Source organism: Sinohyriopsis cumingii, chromosome 4, assembly GCF_028554795.1.
Source record: "Sinohyriopsis cumingii isolate HCF-2022 chromosome 4, ASM2855479v2, whole genome shotgun sequence".
Classification (NCBI taxonomy): Eukaryota; Metazoa; Mollusca; class Bivalvia; order Unionida; family Unionidae; genus Sinohyriopsis; species Sinohyriopsis cumingii.
In genome coordinates this window covers 89445624-89470326 of record NC_142964.1, presented here as the reverse complement: position 1 = coordinate 89470326, position 24703 = coordinate 89445624, and the positions used below count along the sequence as shown (strand labels likewise).

The 24703-nt window shown below is 39.8% G+C and overlaps 1 protein-coding gene across 1 annotated transcript in view; it reads right to left on the bottom strand.

The window, feature by feature from the left end:
• Positions 1–24703, bottom strand: part of LOC149801638 (solute carrier family 12 member 1-like) — a 52846-nt gene that overhangs the window by 23186 nt on the left and 4957 nt on the right. The window contains exons 2-7 of the mRNA XM_089955906.1: positions 20126–20266; positions 19091–19262; positions 18106–18245; positions 17739–17852; positions 16226–16337; positions 252–379 (exon numbers count right to left, since the gene is read on the bottom strand). Of these exons, the coding sequence (XP_089812032.1) occupies positions 252–379; positions 16226–16337; positions 17739–17852; positions 18106–18245; positions 19091–19262; positions 20126–20266 (807 nt within the window). The remainder of the gene's footprint in view (positions 1–251; positions 380–16225; positions 16338–17738; positions 17853–18105; positions 18246–19090; positions 19263–20125; positions 20267–24703) is intronic.

Below are 24703 nucleotides of genomic sequence, written 5' to 3'. Positions count from 1 at the left end.
ATTGCGTTTTTGTGTTACATCAGGACATTTGAGAGTGTTGGAATTCATTTTGATAGGACATTTACAATTATTTGGAATTTAATTCACAATATTGTGTCTTTAGAATTTTCATTTGTATTGTAGGGAACTAAATTGCTTGTTGATTTTACTTAAATTGTTGGTTTCGCTTTCTTTCTATTACATATTATAAGACGTAGAGACGTAGCTGTTGAATGGAAAGAATAACTGTCGGCAATTACTTGCTACCTTACCTTCAGATCTCCAGACATGTTAGCGCCGGCCAGGATGCCGGTTGCCGACGGAAACAAGATTGCGAATACCGAGAAAAAACTATTCCCATCTGTGTATCTGGGGCCGAAGTTAGTCGTGAATGTATGTCCTATAAAAGGAAATAAATTTATTACCTGTCTACAAAGTGTGAGCCTTACAAAATACTATTATGATGTATATCAAAGAGATAATGATTGACTTGAGCATACTTGGAGCAGACATACAAACCAGAGAGTTTCCAATTATTTAGAAAACATATTGATTGCCAAAATCGAATCAACCAATTAAGTGATATGGAATACGCAAGCGTTAACAAATAAATCTTGCATTGAAACTGGCGTGTATCAGAATTTAACGAACAAATGTCCTTATAGTTATATATTCCTGCGAGAAGAACATCATGCAATTTAATTCACTGCTCCTTAAACTCTACGTCTTCTGATCATTTTAACATCATTCCCTCCACTAAATTTGCATCATAACGTTTTTCATTTATTCAAAGCAGCAGCAGGGAGGGCGAATCCTACAAGCTACTTTTCCGAGACATCCCATCCACTGAAACTATTCCCGATAGAAGCGTTATTTCCATGAAATAACACTTTTATTCAGAAAACGAGACAAAAAAAAATGTCCTTGAAAATGCTTTGTATTTCCGCTGATATAACGCGAGTTACTTCAATAAATCCGACTCGTATCCGACATAATTTCCACGGTGAGGTATCATCGAAAAATCAGGTGTAGTTTGCGCCCCCCTGCTGCTCTACGAAGACGAAGATTTCCAAGGAAACATTTTTATGTTAACCATACAATGTATCAAGTCCGATACGGTATCGTGTCCGCGGGTCGTGTAAATTTATTGTCACAAATCCATGCGGGGTTCTTTGAGCGCGACTAAAGAAATTTTTGAATTTATTTATGTCCATATCACCGCTACACCATGTCTGATGAATGTTTCTCAGCGTGTGAACATCAACTCCATTAAACACCGCAAGAAGATTACAGTTGTCTCTAATTACTTTAGGAATTTGTGTATAACGCTGAGTAACATAAATCACATCAGTGTTTTTATGACGACCTCGTGAAAATATTCTTGCAGGATATTTTTGCTTGTCCAGCATCACATCATCATACACTACTAGGTTATTTATTTCCCCGTTAAGGTCTTCCACGGACGGAGCTTCTTCAATATCAGTTATAAATTCAACAACATCCTCGCCGTCTTCACTCAGCGCTTTTGCACTCTCATTAAAATCTTTTATAACATCATAACAACGTTGATCATCCACAGACGGAGCTATCAAGTATAGTTTGTCCCATTTCATCCACTTCATTATCATGTTCAGTAGCAGTTGCGTTTTACCTGATCCTGACGGTCCTATGATGATCATTCTGATAGAATTTGGTAGCACGGAATTATGCTTGACTGGTTCTTTTCTTCGCGTCGCAGAAAAATCAGTGATCTCCATTTGTATATAAAGAATAATAATTATGGATTTATATTGTGTAAAGTGTAAGGCACGAACCCCTACAAACGACATAACAACCATTACAACAAAAAATAACAGACAAGCACTCTCTGGTAAGTGTGTGCGATGTGGCACAAAAAAATTTAGATTTCAAAAAAAAAGCCTGACAAAGTCAGCGGAGGTGACATCGCAGCAACCCTCGGACGACTTCCAGGTACCCCTTGGGCTAAATATCCCGGAGAAAAACATCTTCCGGGATACAATTACTGCGGTCCAGGGACCCGACTAGATATCAGACTTGATGAACAATCTAAACCAAAACCGGGAGAGTATCCGATAAACGCTATCGACGCAGCGTGTCACATACATGATGTTGCTTATCGAAGTAAAGATCTACAAGACAGGCATATCGCGGATGTGAAATTAATTCATGCACTAAGCGCCATAAAAAATAAATCATTTAAGGAGTCACTCGCTAATTGGTTAGTAAGATCAGCGATGAAATCTAAATTAGTATTAGGCGCTGGATAATTAATAACAATGGAAGCGATTTATTATTCCCCGGCCGGATACTGGAGAGGTAACTCAGCAATTAATAAACTCGCCAGCGCAGCAAAAGTAACACGCAAGGTTGCCAAAAATTGGCTATCAAAACAAGCAATATGGCAAATCTACCTACCACCACCTCGACAAATCAATTTTGCACATTTTGATGTTAGTACCCCCAATGAAGTTCATCAGGCTGACATACTATTTCTTCCTCATGATACTGTCCGTAGAAAAATATACAAATACGCGCTAACAGTAGTTGATGTTGCTAGTAGATACAAAGAAGCAGAACCGTTAGCGACTAAAACAGCCGCTGAAGTTGCCTCTGCGTTTAAACGAATTTATCAGCGAGGACCTCTAAGCTGGCCCCGATTATTACAAGTTGATCCTGGTAAAGAATTTCAGGGCGCGGTATCATCACTGACAAAGCAGCATAACGTTATCATACGACGAGGGCATACTGAAATTCATCGGGATCAGGCAATTGTTGAGCGATTTAATAGAACACTCGCTGAGAGATTATTCGGATACCAGTACGCGAGGGAATTCATTTACGATACGAGATCTCGTGAATGGGTTGCAAGACTGCCAAACGTGATAGCCGCGCTGAATAATGAAATTACCAGAACAACAAACATGAGACCTGTAAATGCAATCACAAAAAAATATATACCCGGCGTCGAACGTGGACATATTTCAACGCAGCCAGGGACGCTAGCGTTCCCACTGCTGGGTAATGTCACCGTTAGGTATTTATACGAACCAGGCGAACTAGAAGGAGGAAAAAAAAGAGCAACCGATCCCACATGGAGTGTTACTACACATAAGATATCCAGCATAACCAGATCAACTGGGAGAAACGCAATCTACAGATTAGATTCAACTGCTCCTCAGCGTGGATTCACACGCGAGCAACTTCAGGTGATTCCCACGGATACACAATTACCACCTCGATCACTTAAATAACTGCAGCAACACCTCTGCGTCGATTACACTCAAGACAGGTCAGCATTACATTTTCACGCGTATGACCGCGATTACTATCTATTCTATCTACGGTAAATTGCCTTGGATTATTTTTCGAATACTGCCACAGCAATAAACAATTACAACTCGCGCAGTGATTATTCTGCTGTTGTTGTAATTGTATAATAAATGTTTCGTCGAGATCAAACTCTCTGCCATTTTTTTTGTCGCTCTGTTTGTAACCGGCTAATTTCTTTCTTATTGTATCATCAGCGATTGATCTGTTGATGCTGTCGTTGATAACATCATCTAATACAATTCTTTGTAACTGAGCTATCCTTCTTACTCTTGACACGGCTAAATAAACTAAATTTGACCACTCGATGCGATCATCAACAATCCAAACTGTTGTATCTGAAATAGTTAGTCCCTGCGAACTGTGGATGGTCATAGCGTATCCTAGCGTCCACGGGGATTTGCTCATTTTCAGTGCCTGTTCAACAGCATCAACATCAACTGTGACAATATCATTTAATACTAAATTCTGTTTCTCCGGACCTGACGCAGTCAGGCGTCCTGGAATATCAACATCAATATTCTGCAATCGCGTATCAGCTGGTCTATAACACAACGGCACTGCCAGCATGGGAAATTTCTTCTGATGTAACTGAAATAACTGCTGCTGAAGCGTGTCCCTGACTATCTTTCTACTTGCAACAATTAAATCATCTGGTTTCCACGTTTCCCAAAAGTCGCTCAGCTCCGTCTCTGGAATTATTTCACGCATTATCTCACACTGGACTTTATTGGTTTGTAGCCTGATCAACGCCTTAAACTCTTTCAGCGTTTCATCGAGTGCTCTGTGATCATCAGTTATTTCCTCATAATAATCTACAAAAGTTTTCAGCCACGTGTGTGGAGATTCACCTGTAAATGGCGGTGGTTGGCCATGATCGCCGCACATCACAACTGCGGTATTTTTCTTTAGCAACCAATCCAGAAACTGTTTTAATATATCTAACGGCACAGTGTCTATCTCATCCCAGATTATTTTCTCGGGAATATATTTCGTTCCCATTCGTTCAGGTGTCCACGTGCCGCCGCTGTATTTGAAAAAACTGTGATACGTGCACGCGTTAACATCCCGTTGTCTCATCTCCCTGGCAAGTCTGTGTGTGGGAGTCAGCACGACCAAGTCAGAACCGCGAAATAATTCAATCGCCCGAGTTGTCTTACCAGAACCACCAGGCCCGTTCAGATAAACTGTTTTGTGTCTTGTAACAGGATCGTGCACCGGCGGCGACAACGACGTCGAAGGCATTTCTGCGCTGCGGTATTTATCTTCGATTGTCACATCAGCCGATTCACAATATCCGTGTAACATTTCATTCTTTATTCTCCACGAGCCCCACGATGGATCATCCGATATAACATTATCCAACAGCGCTGAGTGTTTTTTTATCAATATAAAATGAATCCGTTGCAACTCTCACTGCGACAACAGGGAATCTATTAATCATCGACAACAAATTTATGGATACATAAGCTAGCATCGAAGATCTCAAATGTGTGTACTGAGATGATTCTCCGTCGATATAACTAAAAACAGTCCCTAGCTTTTCCCCGTTTGACAGAAACACATCTTCGCGGTTACAGAGTATGTTGTTCGTGGCTGCATCAGCGACAACAAGATCCAATTCAGCCTTGTCCATGATTAATCGACTGTGATGTTGTTTATGATCATACGCTCCACCTTGAGTGAATTTCCCTATTATTCTTCGTCCTAGATCTTTTGCTGTGCTTGCATCATTTTTGATAATATCGTCGATAGAAGTTTCTGGATGTTCTCGTGACCAATCTTCGATGACTTCTTGTGACGTAACCGGAGTTGGCAACCAAACTTCGGTTTGACGACAATAACATATAATCGCTTCGCTGACCGTCAGCGACAACAGTATTCGACTGTCAAGCATGTATCGCAATAACACTATCGGTGCCCATCGCTTCTCAACGAAATGTCTGCCAAACCAAACATAACACACAACATGTAAATCCTTAGCGAATTTAAACGACGACACACAAGCAAATCCCGTCAGGTCAAAATCAGGCAATGGTCCGTTTACAGCAACTCTTGTCATCGAGTTTGTAACGTGGCCAAACCGTTTAAAATATTCGCTGCATTCTCCACGCCCAAGGAAACTTCCTGGATAACACGCCGTCATGTCCACGGATATCATACCGCGGTGATCATATCGAGTATTCCACAAACCGCCGTGTCCGTATTCAACACAGCTCTGTTGGATATCCGCAAGAAAACTTTTCGGAGTTGGTCTCCATGAATTTCGTTCCCGGGCTACATGCGCGGCAACACCCGGGACAGTAAAACAGTGTCGCAGTAACGTATCAGTGTCCGTCGCATGATATTTTTCTGCGAGTTTTTTCATTTCGTGCTGTAACGCCGCCGTTCTGTATATTTCCCCGTCGGGTCTCACAAACTGATTATATTCTCCATCTTCGCTCGAGAATAACCACACCGACACTGGATCGGTTTTACTTATCCGATGAATACAATCAAACATATTTCCCGAGTAATACTTCACAACACGGTCTCGCGGAAATATCCTAACCTGGTCAGTCCAAGCGTGACTGTTATGATCGATAATATTTATTGAAGCTCCATTGCGATTATATTTTGACTCGTACAATACCGTACCGGTTAACGATGAAACCGTTATAGGAAATCTCAGCGAGCGTTCCAACGCGGCAACATCATTTATTGACGCTCCTGTATCCGCTACTCGTTTAGCCCATTCTGTTATTTTATTTTTTCTGATCTCGGTTAGACCATTTCCACGTGGTGCATTTTTAAAATGTTCCATTACTCGCTCAGCTACACAATTCATCCTTGACTCTGTCAACGGCGACACCCTCATCGGGGCGAGTTTATCGACACTTGGTTTCTTTATCGGATAAATTCCATAAACGACCGCGGTCACAGGATACGCTCTGGCATAATACGGTTTATCAATCCCAACAAGTACTCCCGGGTTTGAGTCTTTGCTCAACAAAATGGTTTTTCCGCGCGGATCAAGAACAGGGTCTAGTTTGTCTCTGATAATCCACTTTCGGGTTCCCTCGTCGTCGACTCCAACAATAAATTTTATCTGCACGAAATATCTTCTCGCGTCGAGATACTCAATTATATTACGCGCGATTGTATCGTTGATGGTACCATCAATGATGAAACTCAAGGAGTTTTCACGGGAAACTCTTCGATGAGCGATGCTAGCATCGCCGGGGATAATTTTATACGAAGACCACGTGTGTGCGGCACCATCACGACGAAACTCTTCTTTGGCATCCTTGATAACACCAATTACCGTTGCTAACTCTCTTCGTCGACGATCAGTGGTTAACCGGTCAAGATCGAATCGACCGCCTGCGGGTTTTATTCTGGATAGTCTTTCAAAACTCATTATTATAATTAAGACAAGTATTTAAATAGACAAATATATTATATATAATGAACGGAAACTCAAAGAGTTTCTCATGCAAGTGGATCAAACTAAATTCATCAGCGCCGTGTAACAGACGTTGCAGAGGCGAATACTGTGGACAACATGCTCAACAGGTCCGCGGCGGGAGTCTAGGACCTATACCGTGTATCAGATGCGGCATTGGAGTACGAGGAAAAACGCAATTATGTTCAGCGTGTGGGGGAAAACGCTATCGAGAACTAAAACGGTATTATGATAAAAAATATCCAGCCTCGAACACTCTCTGTGAGCGTGATTACATAAATAAGTTTTCAGACAAATTATGAATTAGACAAATGATTTGCTTATAGTATAATGAATCAAGAATTCGTCCCCGAACAAGAATTTGTTCCACATCCAACTATTCCAAATTATGAAGCGTCACACGATGGTACAGTCAGACACTGCCGGCGACGGAAACCACTCGGTATGGTATCCAATACCGGTTATCTAAAATTCCATGCTGGAGGAAAAGATTATCTCTGTCATCGTTTCGTCTATGAATGTTTCCATGGATTGATCCCTAAGGGTCTTGTCGTTGACCACGTTGACGGGAATCCGACCAATAATGCCATAAACAATCTTCGGATGGTCACGCAACGCAAGAACTGCTTACTGGGTAACACAGGTCATTGTAAAACAGTTGGAAAACGGGCTGTTAAGTCTCGAAATACAGAGACGGGCCAAGAAATGATATTTCAATCAATGGCCGCAGCTGGCAAATATTTCGGTATTTGTCAACCTTCGGTACAACGAGTCGCAAATGGGATCTACAAAACAGCATTTTCAAAAAAGCTCAAACAATATATTTCATTTTCCTACATACAGCTTATCCTCGACGATAACTCGTAAACACTCTCATGCAATTTAAAAATATAAAAAATATAATAATATGAATCACGAAAACATAAATGTCATAATTGTTGAACTCGAAAAATTGCAACAGCGTGGTTTTAATATTTTACTAAACGCTGAAACAATTATGTCAGATTTTGAATCGTTGAGCGCCGGCAAGAACAATCTCGCCGCGTGTTATAGGTTCATTAAAAATATACAGAATTACGTTTACGGGTCACTTGCGTCGATAACTGACGATCAGGTATCTGAATTCGTTCCACTGTGCGGCGCAGTTGAGAAGATCAGGCTTGGATTGTCACAACAATATGAGACTCGAAAATTAATCAACACCAGGGTACGACGGCTACAAGGTCACATAAAGAATCTTGGAAACGCTAACACTTCCGAAAACTCTTCGAGTTCTGACACGGAAATGCCTACGGGTACTAGTGTTTGTGACTCCGTCGATGAGCGATGCTAGCATCGCCAAGTATAAGTGCGTGGAAACGCTATGCTAGCATCGCCAAAAACTCTTTGATGCACACACTGAAAGTGTCTCACGCTTTGTACATTTTCACGGCAAAAAAAAAATAATACATTTTTTTTTTGCGCGAGCGTGGAAACTCAAAGAGTTTCTCATGCTAGCATCGCCAGAGAAATGTTTTACATGAGAAGTCCTTAGACTTCCAGGATTTGCTCGAGCGCGGGCGCATCAATACAACAATGAGAATAGTTCATAATCTGTTCTCGTTGACACCAAGCTGTGATCATATGATTTTGCTGTAACTGCGTCAATTGTGACGGAGTTAACAAGAAGTCTTCGTTGCCATACACGTCAACGATTATTTTAACGGGGAAATACTGTTCTGGGGGCTGACTCTTTGAGTTTCCAGAAACGCTAGCGTTTCCAAATGCGGTTTTTATTGCCGTGTGAAGAATTTGCTTATCATGAATATGAACTCGTGCGTGGATGTATTCGTGTTCCATTATACACAACTGTTTTTTTTTTAATTGTGAAACTCTATGCATTTCCAAAATGTGCTTTGCGCATTTTCAGGATTTCACCAGTAAGTTCACGGAGACAGTCTCGCCACGCAGGTCCAACAAATTCCCCCGTTGGTCGGTGAGTTTGAAATTTATCGTTGACAACCACGGATTATTACACCGTAGATAGACGGGATTGATTGGTTCTTGCACAATCAGAAACCCGGGCGGATCTTTTGGTGTGAACGTATACAGGATAAACCCCTGTTGTGCCGTCGTTGTGTCAGCGCTAGCGCTGTAGCTACCGTCGATGACGTCACATACAAGATTGACCGCAATAACATCTGTGATATTTACGATCCCGACGGAGATGTGTCTGCCATCGGATGCTGTACTGTTGTCGTGCTTGAGAATAACAGGTTGTGGTAGTGTTCGCGAGTACGCGGCGGAAATATCTTCGAAAGATTCATCGATGAGATCCTGGACTGATTTTCGTAGCGTGCGCGCGTTATATCCGGGAAGTGTAAATTCTGAAATCTTCTCCACGGGAATACCAAATTGGGATGCAAAATTCGATCTTTTTTCGTTTCCGTAATCGCCCTTGAGATTCAGTAGATGCTGAATTATTTTTTGATTTATAATTTCCATCGCGGATGCGAGTTTGTTTAGTTTTTCTATGGTTGTGATAATTTTATCGCGAGAACTGCTTGTAGAAACGCTAGCGTTTCCAGTTCCAGGACTTGTTATATCAGAAATATAATCTTGAAAATATACTCGCAACAGTTCTAGCTGTTGTTTATGTGCTTGTTTGATCGGATTAAAAAACTGAGCTTCTATATCTTCTGGCCGGTATTGACGGTATTCCCCGCCCGTGAAAGCTGCCTCTATTATATCTACGGGAATTCTAGGTGATGTTGAAAACCAGGCTTCTCCGGATATTAATTTATCTGCAAATAATAAATAATCCCCGACGAGGTCGTGTGGGTCTTGCTTAACGGTCTCGAAATCTGATTTTGATGGTAGATGTGGATGCGGTTTAACCTCGGGTCGTTCTCGTGGCCATCCTAATACTGTTCGAAGAGAGCTGCTATAAATATCCACGGCGTATCCCGGTGTTGAGATTTCAATGACCGCAGACAGCGTTGGTTCGTGCGCGGCTATAGATATTTTGGCTTCCTTGCCGGTGATTCGTTTTATTTGGCGTTGTATCTCATTGTTGATTTCTTCGATCTGATAACTCCCAGTGGGTAGCGTAATTGTATCCCATTCAAGTTCACGTTGTTGTGGGTCCGCGCTTGGTTTCCCGAACACGAATGAATTATTCGGCTGCTGACCGCCAAATGATTCCGACCTGATATTGGGCCAGCTGTGATACACACTGAGCTTCGACAACGCGATTTCGTTCACCCGAATTGGAGTTCGAAAATTAATACTGAATTCTGGTGTCGTCGAGGACACTGAGATCATTGTGGTCCTTACCGGTGTTGTGTTTGTGACTATTTGTTGAAGCAGTTCCGCTGACATTATTTATTTGTTTAGTTTTCAAATAGTCATTGTACGCATCTGACATTAGTTTAAATTCAGAATCTGATATTGACGCAGCGCCGCTACTTTGCGCGTCTAACGATGATGATATCAGCGATGATAATTTCTGATATGCGGTCGTGGCTGTATTTAATTTTGTCGTGTAATCGTGTAATTTTGTGACCGCGCACGAGGATATTTTTTTTGCTATGATGCCGAAAACTCCTGCCGTGGTTGTGGTCGCACAAACAGAGATCGTGGCAGCTGTTACCGGAGTGACCGCTGATAGTATTACTCCCGCGGATGCAACAACGGCGGATACTGAATAAACCATAACGTCTAACACTGTTATGCGTCTGCGGTATTTTTTTACTTTTTGGGACGTCGCGTCGATGACAGTTTTTAACTCAGATTGCCACTCACGGACTTGATTGTATCTATACGCGGATGCTTCCATTATTACTTTACCCGGTGACCAATTAAGGTGTTTCGGCGACAAATTCCAGACAATACCAGTAATTGACTGTGGCTAATCCCTCCGGATTTTCGGCTTCCAGCGTAAAAGTTTCTTCGGTTCTTTTGTTTATCACCACAGACGCAACTCGGGAAAACTTGCTAGTTAAATCATGTCTGGTAGATATCTTAAATTCTACAGCAGAGAGTACTGTCAGTCTGTATATTCCAGTAACATCTGCAGTATGTGTAATAGTCTTGTTTTGTTGTGACCATGTTTCCCTTCCTGATTTTATCGTACACACAAGGTTTTTTGGGGTTACTCCGGCAGGAATTTTAATTAAATTAAATTTTTCCATTATCTGCGGAATTCCATTTACTACGTTATCTAATGTTTCCTTAATTTCGGTGAGTTTCATACTGACGGCATTAGGTTTCCCGAAGAACTCATCTACGGTGTTAAGAACGTTTCTGCGAAGTCTTCCAAACTGGGTCACATGAACATCATACTCAGCTCGTAACGTGGATAATTTGGTATCTATGACGCTGTCGGCTGTGTCCACATACTGTTTGTTTGCTGCATCGTCGTTCGAGGATGGATCTCTGAGTACGGTTATTTTGTTTCCATTCATGCTGAGTTCTCCTGTCATCGTGTCACCGGCTTTTTTCACGCACTTGTCAACACCTTTATCAATATTGTCTTTGATGCTTGCGATTGATATATTCGAGTCCTTGATCCGGCCGCCATCACTAAATGCGACGAAGTTATCCTTGGTAGCTCCAAGAACTCTGCGAATTATATCATTCCACTTAATGTTGCTCGTTCTTAGTTTTCCTTGCTTGTCTTGGAAAATAGCAACTTCATCTGGGTCAACTCCAGCTATATTCAAAAGATTATCGACTTCATCTCGGGTCGCATATTTTGAGAGATCAACATCCGTGCCTGGTTTGACTTTTCTTGTGAAAGGTCTTCCGTAAATATCTACCATTATTTGTTATTGCTGTTTTTTAAATGCGAGCATGAAAATGCTAAGCATTTCTCGATGCGGTATATTCATGCACTACTCGATGCGGAGACGTTGCTGGATTTTTTGAGATCGCATCAAGAACATTTAAAACCTCGTTCCCACAAATGGGCGGATCAACTAATGTTTGTGTTGGTAGCGTCGACTGCCACACTGGAACATTATAAAATCTGCTGACATACCTGAGAAACTCAACTGGCGGTGCTAAACCGTACGAATCAAAATAGATAATTCCACGTGGATCGATCGCGTAAGCAACCCAGTGAGTTCCAGGACCGTCTTTGTTGTCGAGATTGATAATGCCAGTTTCTGGATTATTTGGTCGTTGCGGTAATTGATCTCGCATGAATACACCTCTGAAATGTTTTATACGCAATTTTTTAACAGCATCTAATAAATCAAAATTGCTCATTGGAGACTGCGTCTCACGAAGCGTTTTTAAACCCGTTTTGGGTACCATGATGCCGGAGTTCCTGGTAGTCTTAGACCGCGTCCCTTTTTTTTGTATCCATTTCCGGTTGCCTTTTTAAGTGCCATTCCGGCCGCTGTTCCAACTGCACCGAGTGCTGCGGCTTTTGCTACGGCTGGTGCTGCCGCGGCAATCAACGCCGGTATTGCTGCGAGAAGAGGAAATATTCCACCGGTTTTAGTCATGTCCTTGATAGCTGCAGCAGAGAAATTAAGTCGGACACCGGTTTTTGCTGTTAGTGCCTTATTAAAATGTTTAATCTGAGTATTAGTCAACGACAGCTTGTCTGGACCACCAACAAGTTGATCTCGTTTTAGTGTTATTGATGTCCCGCACGTGCTTGCGTTCTTCGATTGCAATTTCTTCGTTTCACCGGAAGTCAAGGTGACATTAACATGACTGTATGACATTATATTTCAAAGACTGAATTTAATTAGGTTACATATTCTCGACTGGAGCGTCAATGACTCTCATTCGTCCGCCAACACCTTCCAAAAGCATTGTTTTGTCGGAGAGTATGACAGCAATCGCTCTGTAACCACCAGCAGGAACTACACCCACCCTAGCCTTAAAGTGTATATCAACGACAGATTGTTTGGTTAGATCAAGATGTTCCAGCGAAAAGTAATAAACCGGATATAACGTTTTGAAATCCAACTGTGATATCTGTAGACCGGTATCAATATTTTGATCACGCCCCATAAACGTCATCAGACGGTGATACGCACGTGCGACCTGATTTTCTTCAAAATTTATATGAATGTCTTCAGATGGTTCTTGATGTCCGTTTATTCGCAGCGAAACCTCAGTGACGTCACAATTATCAAATACCATTGAATTTTCTTCTCGATTGTTTAATCGATCCATTCCCTGAAGTGCAACGAAAATATGTCGCGGTGCTGATACTCCCTGTTGTGATGCTATATGCCACGTAAAATTTCCAAGAATGTTACTCTGAAAACTATCTGTTGTTGTTGTTAACCATGATAACAGTGATTTACCGCCTGTATCCATGAAAGAGAGTAGCCGTTGCTCTTCAGTGATCGATGGAGACATCACTGGCATCCACAACGCAAGCTTGGATAATACTACTTTACCTTCAGCAGCACCGGCTTCACACCAGATAGCGTCATTGCTGGTACCGTGTCTAACAAGTACAACTGAATGATTAGATCCAAAGATAATCTTTCTGACATTTCTGCAGAATCCAAAGATGTGAGACAGCGGAATTACACATGAGAATCTTCTGTTATTGCCTGATAACATTAATTTACGCGTAGCAAACCCCAGATTGTAATTAGGGTTGGGAAATGGTAAATCTTCTACATTATCAGAAGGAGCAGGAGGAGCAGCACGGTTATTTGGTCGTCTCACAATGCTAGATCTATGATCCGGATGATCAGAATTATCCTTAGCGAACATCATAGTTGGCCCAGCCGATCTGGTGTAATCATCTGAGTATCGTGCTAATCCCAAGATTGTTGTAGCAACGCCAACATTATCCTGAATCGTTTCAATCTCTCTCCCGTCAATGCTGTATGAAGCACTTTTGAACAGCGCCATGATGCCATTATTAACAAAACCAACTCGAACATCAGCTCCGTATGCTGTATTAGCGGGAACATTTGTTACAATTTCACCCGTGACTTCAAGAAATGCTTCAGCGGGCAAGAAATATCTACTTGTATCCTGAACTCGCAATTCAATTCGCCCCGACTGATTAGGTACTGTTGCTTCGTAAGAATAATACTGATAATCACGCACTGACTCATCCTTGAGTGTTGGTGCATCCATGTCGAACGCTGGGTCAGATACACGTTTGAACATTATATAAAATTATCGTCTTCTAAAACGAAATCCGCTTCCTGATATCAGGCTTGTATTTATTTGTTCGGGTGTTTGGGTTACAAGCTCTGCAAGTTTTTGATTGGCAGCCTGATTTATTATTTTACCGACATCCGCTGGCATAAGTTCAGTACTGGCCAGTTTCACCGGTGGCGGTTTTTTTGATCTACGAGTTAACCGTAACAGTCTATCCTTGATTGACGCGAATGCCTTCCCGGCGAGATCACCAACAGATCCAAGGGCTTTATCCTTGACAACATCAATAGCTTTCATCGACAATTGTTTTGCAATCGGTAATGCCTTAGGGGCTATTCTTGAAAACAAACCAGTAATTGTATCACCGAGACCATCTCCGTAGGTTGCTCTGTAGACTGGTAATCGCGAGTTCACTACGCGGACTGGTAACACGCTAGCGTGTCTGGGTTGAGAATTGTGCACGATCATTTTATTTAATTATTGTTTCTCTAACTAAATTTACTAGTCGCTGTGGTAACCATCCGTGAGTTCATCAATGAGCCCCCGGTATGTACTTATATCCATGATGCCACGCTGAAATAGTCTCTGACAGATATCTGCGGCTTCATTTATAATTTCCGGAGAGTTGTTTCCGGCACGTCTTCCTCCGATGAGAACTTCTAGTCTGGACACATCGTTGACGACGCTATCAGGACAGATGTGGTCGTATCCGCTGCCTGTTTTCTCTTTTTCTAGTTGTTTTAATTCAGCAATTTTTTTGTCTATTACGTCAACTTCCTTTTTCTTTTTGTTGTATTGATCAGCTGCGGCTTGGTATGCATCCTTATTTTTCTTACTTCTCTTGTCAAGTTTCCATTTTTCTCCTAAATTTTTGTAAAGATCGGATAGCTCCGCCGATAGTTTATATTTTTTTACTTGTAATTTTCCTATTTGTTCGATCAGCGGAGTGGGCGACAAAACAGGAGGAGCATCATCATCTTCTTCCTCTTCTTCATCCTCTACGTCTTCCCATTCTTCTTCTTTCAGAAGTGTCGGCGCTGGGTTTTCAGGTTTTCTTTCAGGTTTCTGGCGCTGTAACGATTGAGTATAAGAAGCTTGCGCTTGTTCATATTTCGGCGGCGGAGACGATGGTTGTTCAAGTTCACTCATTTTTGTTACAAATTCATTATATTTTTTGCCACCAGTCCTTTGTCTATCATAGTATATAAGAAAAATATTATTAGCAAACTGTTTTTTATTCATAGATTGATATTCTTTGCTCAAAGAAAGATCCTTGCGAGACCATCCCCCTAATACTAGTTCGGCTAACCTATCTTCTGGTGTTCCCCTGATCGCCTTAACAAATATTGGGGTGAATTTTTCAGTGGGGGGAACAGGTATACTTCTTTGTTTAATCTTTTTAGCAACAACAGCTGGACCTGCAACAGCTGGACCTGCAACAACTGGATCTGCAACAGCGGGTGGAAGTCTATCAGAAATAGTTTCTAAAGTTCTTCCGTGTTGTTGTAATACTTCAAGCAATCCCGGTGTTTTCTTATCAGGATCAGCAGGATCAGGTTTTCCTACAATTGCAGTTGCAACTGCCTTAGTAGATGCAGTCACGGGTTTAAACAATTCCTCCGCGGATTCTACAAAAACTTCCTTTGCTTGCTGTCTTGCTTGTAATTTTTGTCTAACACTATCACGGACAGGAAGAAAACCCTTGATTGCTTCGAGTCGTTGTCGTGCCAATCTAGTTGTAAGTGCTTCTCCGATATTTGCCATTATTTATTTATCAATGATTTAATTCCGTTAACGTAAAATATTTTTTCCAGAGCAGCAGGGGGGCGCAAACTACACCTGATTTTTCGATGATACCTCACCGTGGAAATTATGTCGGATACGAGTCGGATTTATTGAAGTAACTCGCGTTATATCAGCGGAAATACAAAGCATTTTCAAGGACATTTTTTTTTGTCTCGTTTTCTGAATAAAAGTGTTATTTCATGGAAATAACGCTTCTATCGGGAATAGTTTCAGTGGATGGGATGTCTCGGAAAAGTAGCTTGTAGGATTCGCCCTCCCTGCTGCTAAAGCTATGCAGACAGATTAATCTCACTCTTCGTCTTGATGTCACCTAACAAAGACAGACAGACAGATAAAGTACTTTCTTTTCCTCCCAGGGTTCGAGTTGAGAATAGTGCTTTCGTTTTACCTTACATCGTCAGCTTTTATCCTCAAAGGAGTAATATTTTAAAGGAAACCCACTAACCCCAAAACCTATTTGTTTCAGCCATTGGTCAGATGAGAATGTTATAACAATGAGAAAACGTTTATTATTCTTACCGTTATATCCCGCCACACCTTTCCATTGTTTCTCACTTGAAGGTGGTATGAATGTGCCGACAAAGTAGCTGAAAATTGCTACCATCAGGCTTACTAGCAGCAGAAGTTGGGCCTAGAATAAACATTTTTCCATTATAAAAAAGAATGTAGATTGAACATACATACATACATACATACATACATACACACACACACACATACATACATACATACATACATACATACATACATACATACATACATACATACATGCATGCATGCATCATTACATACATACATACATACATACATACATACATACATACATACATACATGCATGCATGCATGCATCATTACATACATACATACATACATACATACATAACATTTTCGAAGTTACAGTTGAAGCTACCTTGTGTATTAATCTGCACAAGAAATGCCCATCTTTAATTGATCGCATTAATACAAACTACTTCACATTTGTATCGCACGCATGGTGTGCAAAACTAGTACAAACTATTTCTTTACTTATAAAAGCATTGCAAAATATTGATTTATCTGATCTGCAAAATAGATCACCTCATATCACGTTTGATCTCACCATCTTTTCCTGATTGTAAAAGAAACCTTTGTTGTCTTGTTCATTGACAAATTTTAAACTATTTACGAGGATTGAAGCAGATTTATAGGAGGTGAAATGGGGTCCTATTTTCCTGCCCAACGTTAGTGCGTGGCCCACTTTTAACAGTCACTTTATTTAGAGATTTTGCGTCATTTGATATGTCGTGCAACTCAGCTCAGCTTTGAGGTTTAATTTACACAGAAAGTAGGGCTTTATCGTTAAATGAGTGAATTTCGCTAGGGTGCGGATACATTTTGAAACAGCTATATACGTCTTTGAACTTTCATTTATCAAATCTTCATCAAAATATCTTTCATCAGACGACTGAACAAAAGAAACTTTCTAACAGATCATCGTATGGTCGCGAACTCATAGAGTTAAGCAATATGTCTGTTCGAACGGTAGCACATTAACCTAGATGCACTTAAGCCACGAACGTAATTATTACGTGCTTTTGATGTGTATATTTTCATCAGCAAAGCATATGCATGATGTTAATCTAAATTTTTCACCTAAAAAATGATACACGTAATGCGCGAGAAAAATTATATTTCGGACGTAGGTTGACAGGATAGAGAAATCTACTAACAGGTGAGTACGAATTGTGTCCGACACACAAAAAGCCTCGTCCTAAAACAGATATTTAATCACATCACGTTAGATTTCTCTATCCGCTTACATGGGAAAAACTATTAATCAAGGGTTGAAGGGTAAAAATAGCACACATTAGTATACATGTTTAGATAAACCACAAATATATACGATAATGACTCATAATATTTATGATTTATTTAGACAAATATTACATACGTCATATTATGAAATAATAATAATAATAATAATAATAATAATAATAACAATTAAAAAAATCGGAATCAAAAGTATGCAAAATATAATAGAAGAGCAGCTACCTTGGCCTCCCAGTCCATACCAATTAGGAGAATGACAACCAAAAGGACACACGTCACGGCTCCAATGATCCTCACTTCGTGTAGCATGTTCCCTGTTATGAACGCTTCGTGCTCCTTAAATATTGGTAAATTTGAATAAGTGGAATTTGAAGCATGGGGATTTTCATATGGAAATATTTTTGTATTATACGTATGTATGTGTGAATTGCAATCTTCTATATAGTGATAAACACGCACACACGTCATTAATATTTATTTGTGTGACTTATGTTGTCAACAATACAAAACAATTAAGTAAGCAAATGTAATTATTGAATTCTGATTATAAACAATATCTCTTTAGATGCTGATATCAACATGTTCGTACCCACATCAGATCTCGAACAGTCTCCGCGAAGCCAATAACGTGCATGGCTGCACCGAGAGCACTCGCCAAGGAGAAGACTACTCCTATCGACCCACCGAATTCCGGACCAAGACTTCGTGATATCATATAATACGCACCTCCTACAATAGAAATCATTTTGTGCAAAAAAGGCGTTGAAATTTTAATAGATTACAAGATAAAGGAAAATAAAGGAAAAGTAGATATAAAGCAAATTCTTTGAGTTGTAATTGCGTGATATTTATTTATCTAAAATTGTTTGCTTCAGAGCCTTCGTGTCATCTACAGAAAATAATCACTTGTGTTTTCATATGCTACCTTTATATACATCTTATTCGTCTGTAAAGATATACATTGTTACAAAAGAAAGAATGCACTTGTCGAATTGAAGAATTTCGATAGCCTACATCGCTACCGTTAAGTATACAAAAAAGCACATATGGTGGCAACTGAAACTGATATCATCAATTATGTTACAAATTACATTGCCTTGTAAAGGAGAACAAATATCTCCATTAAATTATGGCCTCCTGAAATCCTGGCGGTCAGAGGCTATGAACTTTTAACTAATTGATTTAAAAGGTTAAAGAATTATACACATTATTTAAAACCTCTAAATAAATCAGCGGAGGTGCTTATAATGTTCATATTCAACAACCTCAACCTTCTTCCTTTAATTTTAATACATTTTCCTGATAAAACGTAAGGAAATGTTTATCCGATAAACGAAAAAGTAAATAGTCACAAAAAGCGAACACAGCTCATTAATTATGCATGTACATAATTTTCTTTAAGTTAAGTTACTTTTTCTATTTGTTCTATATTTTCATCAAGACCTGGCATTCTTTATCGCCCTGTGTGGGTTTCCTTTTGAAGGGCAGTACACTCTGTTTGCTTCCACACAATAACACCTTCAAAACTTTGATATGCCGTAAAACAAAAACAACCCAAATCATTCCTAACTGACCTCCTTTCACCTCCCCGTTTGTGCAGATCGCAGACAAGGACATGGTGGTGATGGTTATGACGACAGTGGACATAAGGACGATCACAGAGGCCAACCCAACACCTGCCTGTCCAACAATCCATGTCAATCTCAGAAATAGCATCACACCGAATATGCTCAATAGACATCGTATCTGAAGATTGTAAACGAGAATCAAGCTTAAGTCGACTTTGAGTGATTTATATTTTATAAGTTTACTTGTTTATGTAACATGTTCTGAAAATTAGACACTGCATAATGTAAATCTTACTCCCGAAACGCGATTTCTGAACGTGGAAGATGTATTACATGTATTATCAGCCAAAGGTTGTTGTTGGAAAGAAATGAAACTTTCATGTTTTCAGTTTGTAAAGGAAGACTTATTCGCTGGGTAATAAAATATTAAAAATGAACCATTTCATCGGCTGCAACATTTGAACAAAACTCTTAGTGTACATCACCTGTTACCGTTTCTTATTCAACAGTTCCATGCATGGAGTGGGGATTTGGGTGAGGGAAATTTAAAGAACATCCTTTTATCTACCATGGATTATCTCCACTAATTCTAAAATGTCATGTACTTCCAAAAAAGAAATTTGATTTTAGTATCTCTAAAATATTTGACTGCGAAAAGATTAATTATTATATAACTAGTTTTTATTCTTCAGTAAAGAAGTGTTTGTACATCTTTCTAATTAGCAATGATATAACGTTTAATCCAGCATGCTCTGATTATACATTGTGCATATATCCTACATATCGCAATACTTGTAGCTGTGTGATCAGATTTGTAATATAATAATCTCCTGAATGTTTACTGAAAAACTTCTCAGCCAAAGTGTGCAACAGAACCCATTATGTAAATCCATAACTAATAACTGATATTTGCACATGTTTAAATATTCGTAATGTGATTTAGTTCGTTGCACATTATCCAGAATATTTACACTAGTGTTCATTTGTGACATGGTGGTTAATTTAAATGTTTCTTTGAAATGTCCATTGGAGAACACTCACCAATACACCCCGTATCCAACCAAACTTGAGCCCTGCTGAGGTCTCTGGTTTATGTACCGCTGTCTCTGCATCCTTCGCGTCAACTAATTCGTCCCCAAGAACATTGAATGTGACACTGGTTGGACTATTAGGTTCAGGGAACTGAAAATAATATAAGAACCTTCGAACAGTTAAACTACATTAATGGAACCAATGTGAATTCTCCTTGCCAAAGGCTGACAAGTTCGTACGGTGAATATCGCCAATCGTTCTGCGATAATCACCGACATGTCTTTACCAAGCAAACTAAAATCCCTGTTTATGATATTTACATTCCGATTTATTTTGCGATGTGACGGCGGGGGAGGATATGGAAAAGCGACAAATGTGAAACATATCTACTCCAGCATTTATTGGATCAAGGACCTGCAAACACTACATGGCACTAATCGTCTCCCAGTTCGAAATAGGCTCTGTTAGCTCAACAACTCGTGCAATGTACCAAGGATGGAATCGGCGCAGACTATAATAAGGCGAATCGTTAATACCTAAATGAACGAAATGCTCAGATGGAGAGAGCTTTAACTTTGCCATATTCACAAGAAATCCGACCTGAGAAAGACAGTAGAATTTATATCTTGACCAGAATCACAGTTACCATATTTCTGTAGATGATGTTGTCCAGGTAAGAACTAGCAGCTGCAGAGTAGGTCGGCATGAAGGTGACGACGCAATCGATGGTGTCGGTAAAATCATACTCTTTTGGACTGAGTCCAAATCGGACGACGCAAATTGGAATAAGGTTTGTTGGAACGCGAAACAAAGGAACTTGCTTTAAGCAGGAAATATGGGGAGATAAATGTATGCTTCTCTCAAGTGCTGACCTATAATAAATTCATCCAGTTTTACAGAAATATGTGCCTGCCGTACAGTCTCTATCATAAACCTTGGCGTGACTTTGCAATTGTTGAGCCGGCTCGAATCAAACTTCAAAAACTTCACATTAAATAACCTGAATCACCCATTTATTTACTCGAACGAGGTCGATCGCATCCTGACGTACGTGAACTAGCCATTGCCTTAAGGCACGTTGTAAGCAGCCCGACGGGATAGAGTATGATTGCCTGGATTGGGTGATCTAGGGGATGATCAATTAGGCTTCATCTCAATTTTATTATGTGTTTCTAGAACTAAGAGGTTATAACCGCCTAAGGGTCGATTGTTGTCGAAACGGCTGCTGCTGTTGGGGTTTCACCTCTTCTAGATTTTTCGACGATTTGAGCCTGAGATGGACGTGGAGACAAAGTGAACTAAAGACATATTTATTGTGCCGGTTGCATCAATACTTCCAAGTATGACTGCCAACAGGACTTAAAATCTGCAGGAATTGATTACAGAGCCTCAGCGGGCTGTGACTTAAGTGAAGAGAACTCAACGATGCATAACGTTTTATTATGTCATGGTTGCACGACGCTGTCATAGCTTTGGTCACGGTGTGGTGCCTTACCCTTTAAAACACCTTAGCAATACGACAAAGCGGTTCCCATGTTTTATCATTTTTAGCTAGGCTAAAGATCAAACAAAGACGATGTTGCTACTAAATTCAGCATCAGCGTATAAGTCGTTTGAACGCACGACAGTCACTCTTATAAAACAACGACGTGGTGACCATGTTTGCCATCGTGGCATCCAAACTCAGGATCTCTGCGTAATCGGCGCTCAAGTATTTAGCATACAAGTAGGTGTAAAAGGAGTCTGGGAGCTGGTTCTCTAAGATAAAAATTTCTTGTGTTGCTGCTTTGAAGATAGACGCAGTTGTCTCCATTATAGTGTCTGGGTAAATAAATTGGTCGAGGTTTGCATCACACTCACCTGGCAGTGGTAATGTCGTCTTCCATTAGCCCTGTTATCTCAGTGAATAAAGGCCAATTAGAGGGAAAGGTGCAACATCGGCAATGGGAGTATAGCCCGAAAGATAAATACCAAGCATTGAACACATCGACTTGACTTGTCGGACGGATGACCCTCAGAGACAGCGAAGCCGGGATTGCTGACAGGTCGAATGGTTGTAAGGTTGCGATATCGGATGGATAAGACTGGTCCCCTTTACATGTGGTAAAACACTGGGCTGACGGCTGGCGTGCGATTTACCCGTTGTAACGACCGACATAAGTCAATTTGGCCCTATTTTGGCATGCGGTGGGATTAAACCGGTTGTCTATATATGGGAGAATACTCTTCTGTCGTATCCAAGTCCGTAGCAAAATGGCGAGAAGAGAGCTAAGACAAGGGGTCTCTCTGCGAGATCATCTACTGCATAGGACATCCCAGCTTTTAACACATATTAAATACAGTGGATATAAACTAATAATGGCCTCCTATTAAATGCTTAATTATTCCAAAACTATTCTTATCATCCATTACGAATTGATTAGGGTATGTCCGCTAAGATGGAATAGCATGATGATTTCCCGTCAAAGAAGAAGTTAGTGTTGAATTATCTTGCATAAATATACTCAAAGCATACATTATCATATGTAGTCCTTATGATATTAAATGATTCTTATTTTAATCCTGCATGATATTTTATGTATCATCACAGCTAGTTAATGTGATATTTGTTCCACCTTTGGTTGTAGATTAAGCCTGACTGTGCTGTTTGTTCTCTCTGTGGACTAAAGTTGTAGGGTAGGCCCTATTGTAATATTTTGTTCAGCATGTAGACTAAGGGTTGTGGAATATGCCTAAGTGTGATGCTTGTTCTTTCTGTGGACTAAGGGTTGTACAACAGGCTCGATTGTTATCATTTGTTCCCACTGTGGACTAATTCTTGTGCAATAGGTTTAAGTGTTATGTGAATCCCCCTAGTGACTCGGGGACTATTCTACATAGGCTTAATGTGCCCTAGTGCATATCTTAAGATGCGGCATGTAGAGACAACCTCTTTGACGTGTTATGCGTCTCGGGATGATCTTCTAACCTAGGTTCACGACTTATTAAAAATTTTCATGGTGCATGAAAAATTCTGACATTGTAATGTAATCATTTTTCTTTTTTTTTTTTCTTATAGTATCTGTGTCATGTATATCTGTTTGAAATTGCCTGCAATACCATTATCTTTCATGTTTTGTTTCATGGCGCATATTTACTTTCGGTTGGGGTATTTATTTAATGGTAATTACGGTAAGGGTTCTGCCTTTATATATTTTGATACCAAATTTAGCTCGCTATTATAGAGCCAGGATTGTGCTTATCTGCCATTAAAACCATATACATAACTTTTTACTAAAATATGGTATTTTCTGCTTTATAAACAAATAGTCTTTTGGGGCAAATTTCAAATAAATTATACTGTAGAAAACGATATATCATACAGATCAGTTTCTGCAATTAAAAGTAAAAATAAAGTGAAAGGTATGTGAAAGTTAAATATTTCCTTACCAGCCCTTTGTGGGTTTTTTGTGCTATTAAAAACAAGTTTTCACTGCTTTTTGTTAAGAGTAGGATATGTTTGTGTATGTCCTGATTTGAAAGTAAACGTTGCATTTGTTTCTAATTATACAGTCATTGTATTATCATCTTTATGGTTAACTTTGTAAAACTACTACTTTGGTGCTTAATGATAAAAGAGTTGTGGTGAGACGGAACAGAGGGAGGTTTAAAACTGGTTTGTTTTAAGGTGCTTAAGTTATTATGTTTACATTGTGTTTCTAAAACTGGTTTATTTTAAGGTGCTAAAAGTTATTTTGTTTACATTGTGTTTCTAAACTGTTTCAGTATTGTCATATCCTTCCTAATTTGGTTTGTCTATTTTATTGCGGTTTTAACATTTTATGCATATTTCCTCCATTTGTACGCGGTCTATTGTTTTGACTTGTTCCACTAATTCCTAAAGGGGAAAGGACTTTAATCAATTGCGATCACTTGTCGACCAATCACAGTCACTGTTCAGGGCATGGTCATTCGGACACATGCACTTGGCCAGTGACAGGGAATCATGAAACCACATACTTACTAGACAATTATAGTGTGCCAGTTATAAATGAAAACTATTATAAATAAATATAAACATGTTTGCATGCTATTAATTGTTAAAGCAATTCTTATATATGGGAGTAAAATATTCCAATCAAATATTACGAACCCATCGGACACTTAACAAGAAGTCGATGCATAACCCTTCTCTGACCTATGGCCTGGATCATATCCTTAAAAAGTGCTTTTTTTAGACTAAGAACATCAAAATTGTTGACTCAAACTAAGGTACACGGAGTCTTTTGTTGATCCAAATTATCTCTCTGTGAATGATTAAGATAAAGATACTCTATAGTCCGACATGACACTGTCATAACAAGACAATGAATACGGCACGTCGAAGGCATTGTTCCAATAATATTAATGATTAAATTCCGATGTCTACATGTCAAACAGCCGGAGGGGACTCAAAGAAGTAAACATCTGTGTTTATATAAAGAAACTGTGTCAGATAGACCCTGTTTGCTTATTCAAACACCGTTACTGACGTAATTGAATGGGAAAGAAACATAGTAAATGGATGAAGACAAATCATTCCATGAGTTGGAATATCAATTACTACAA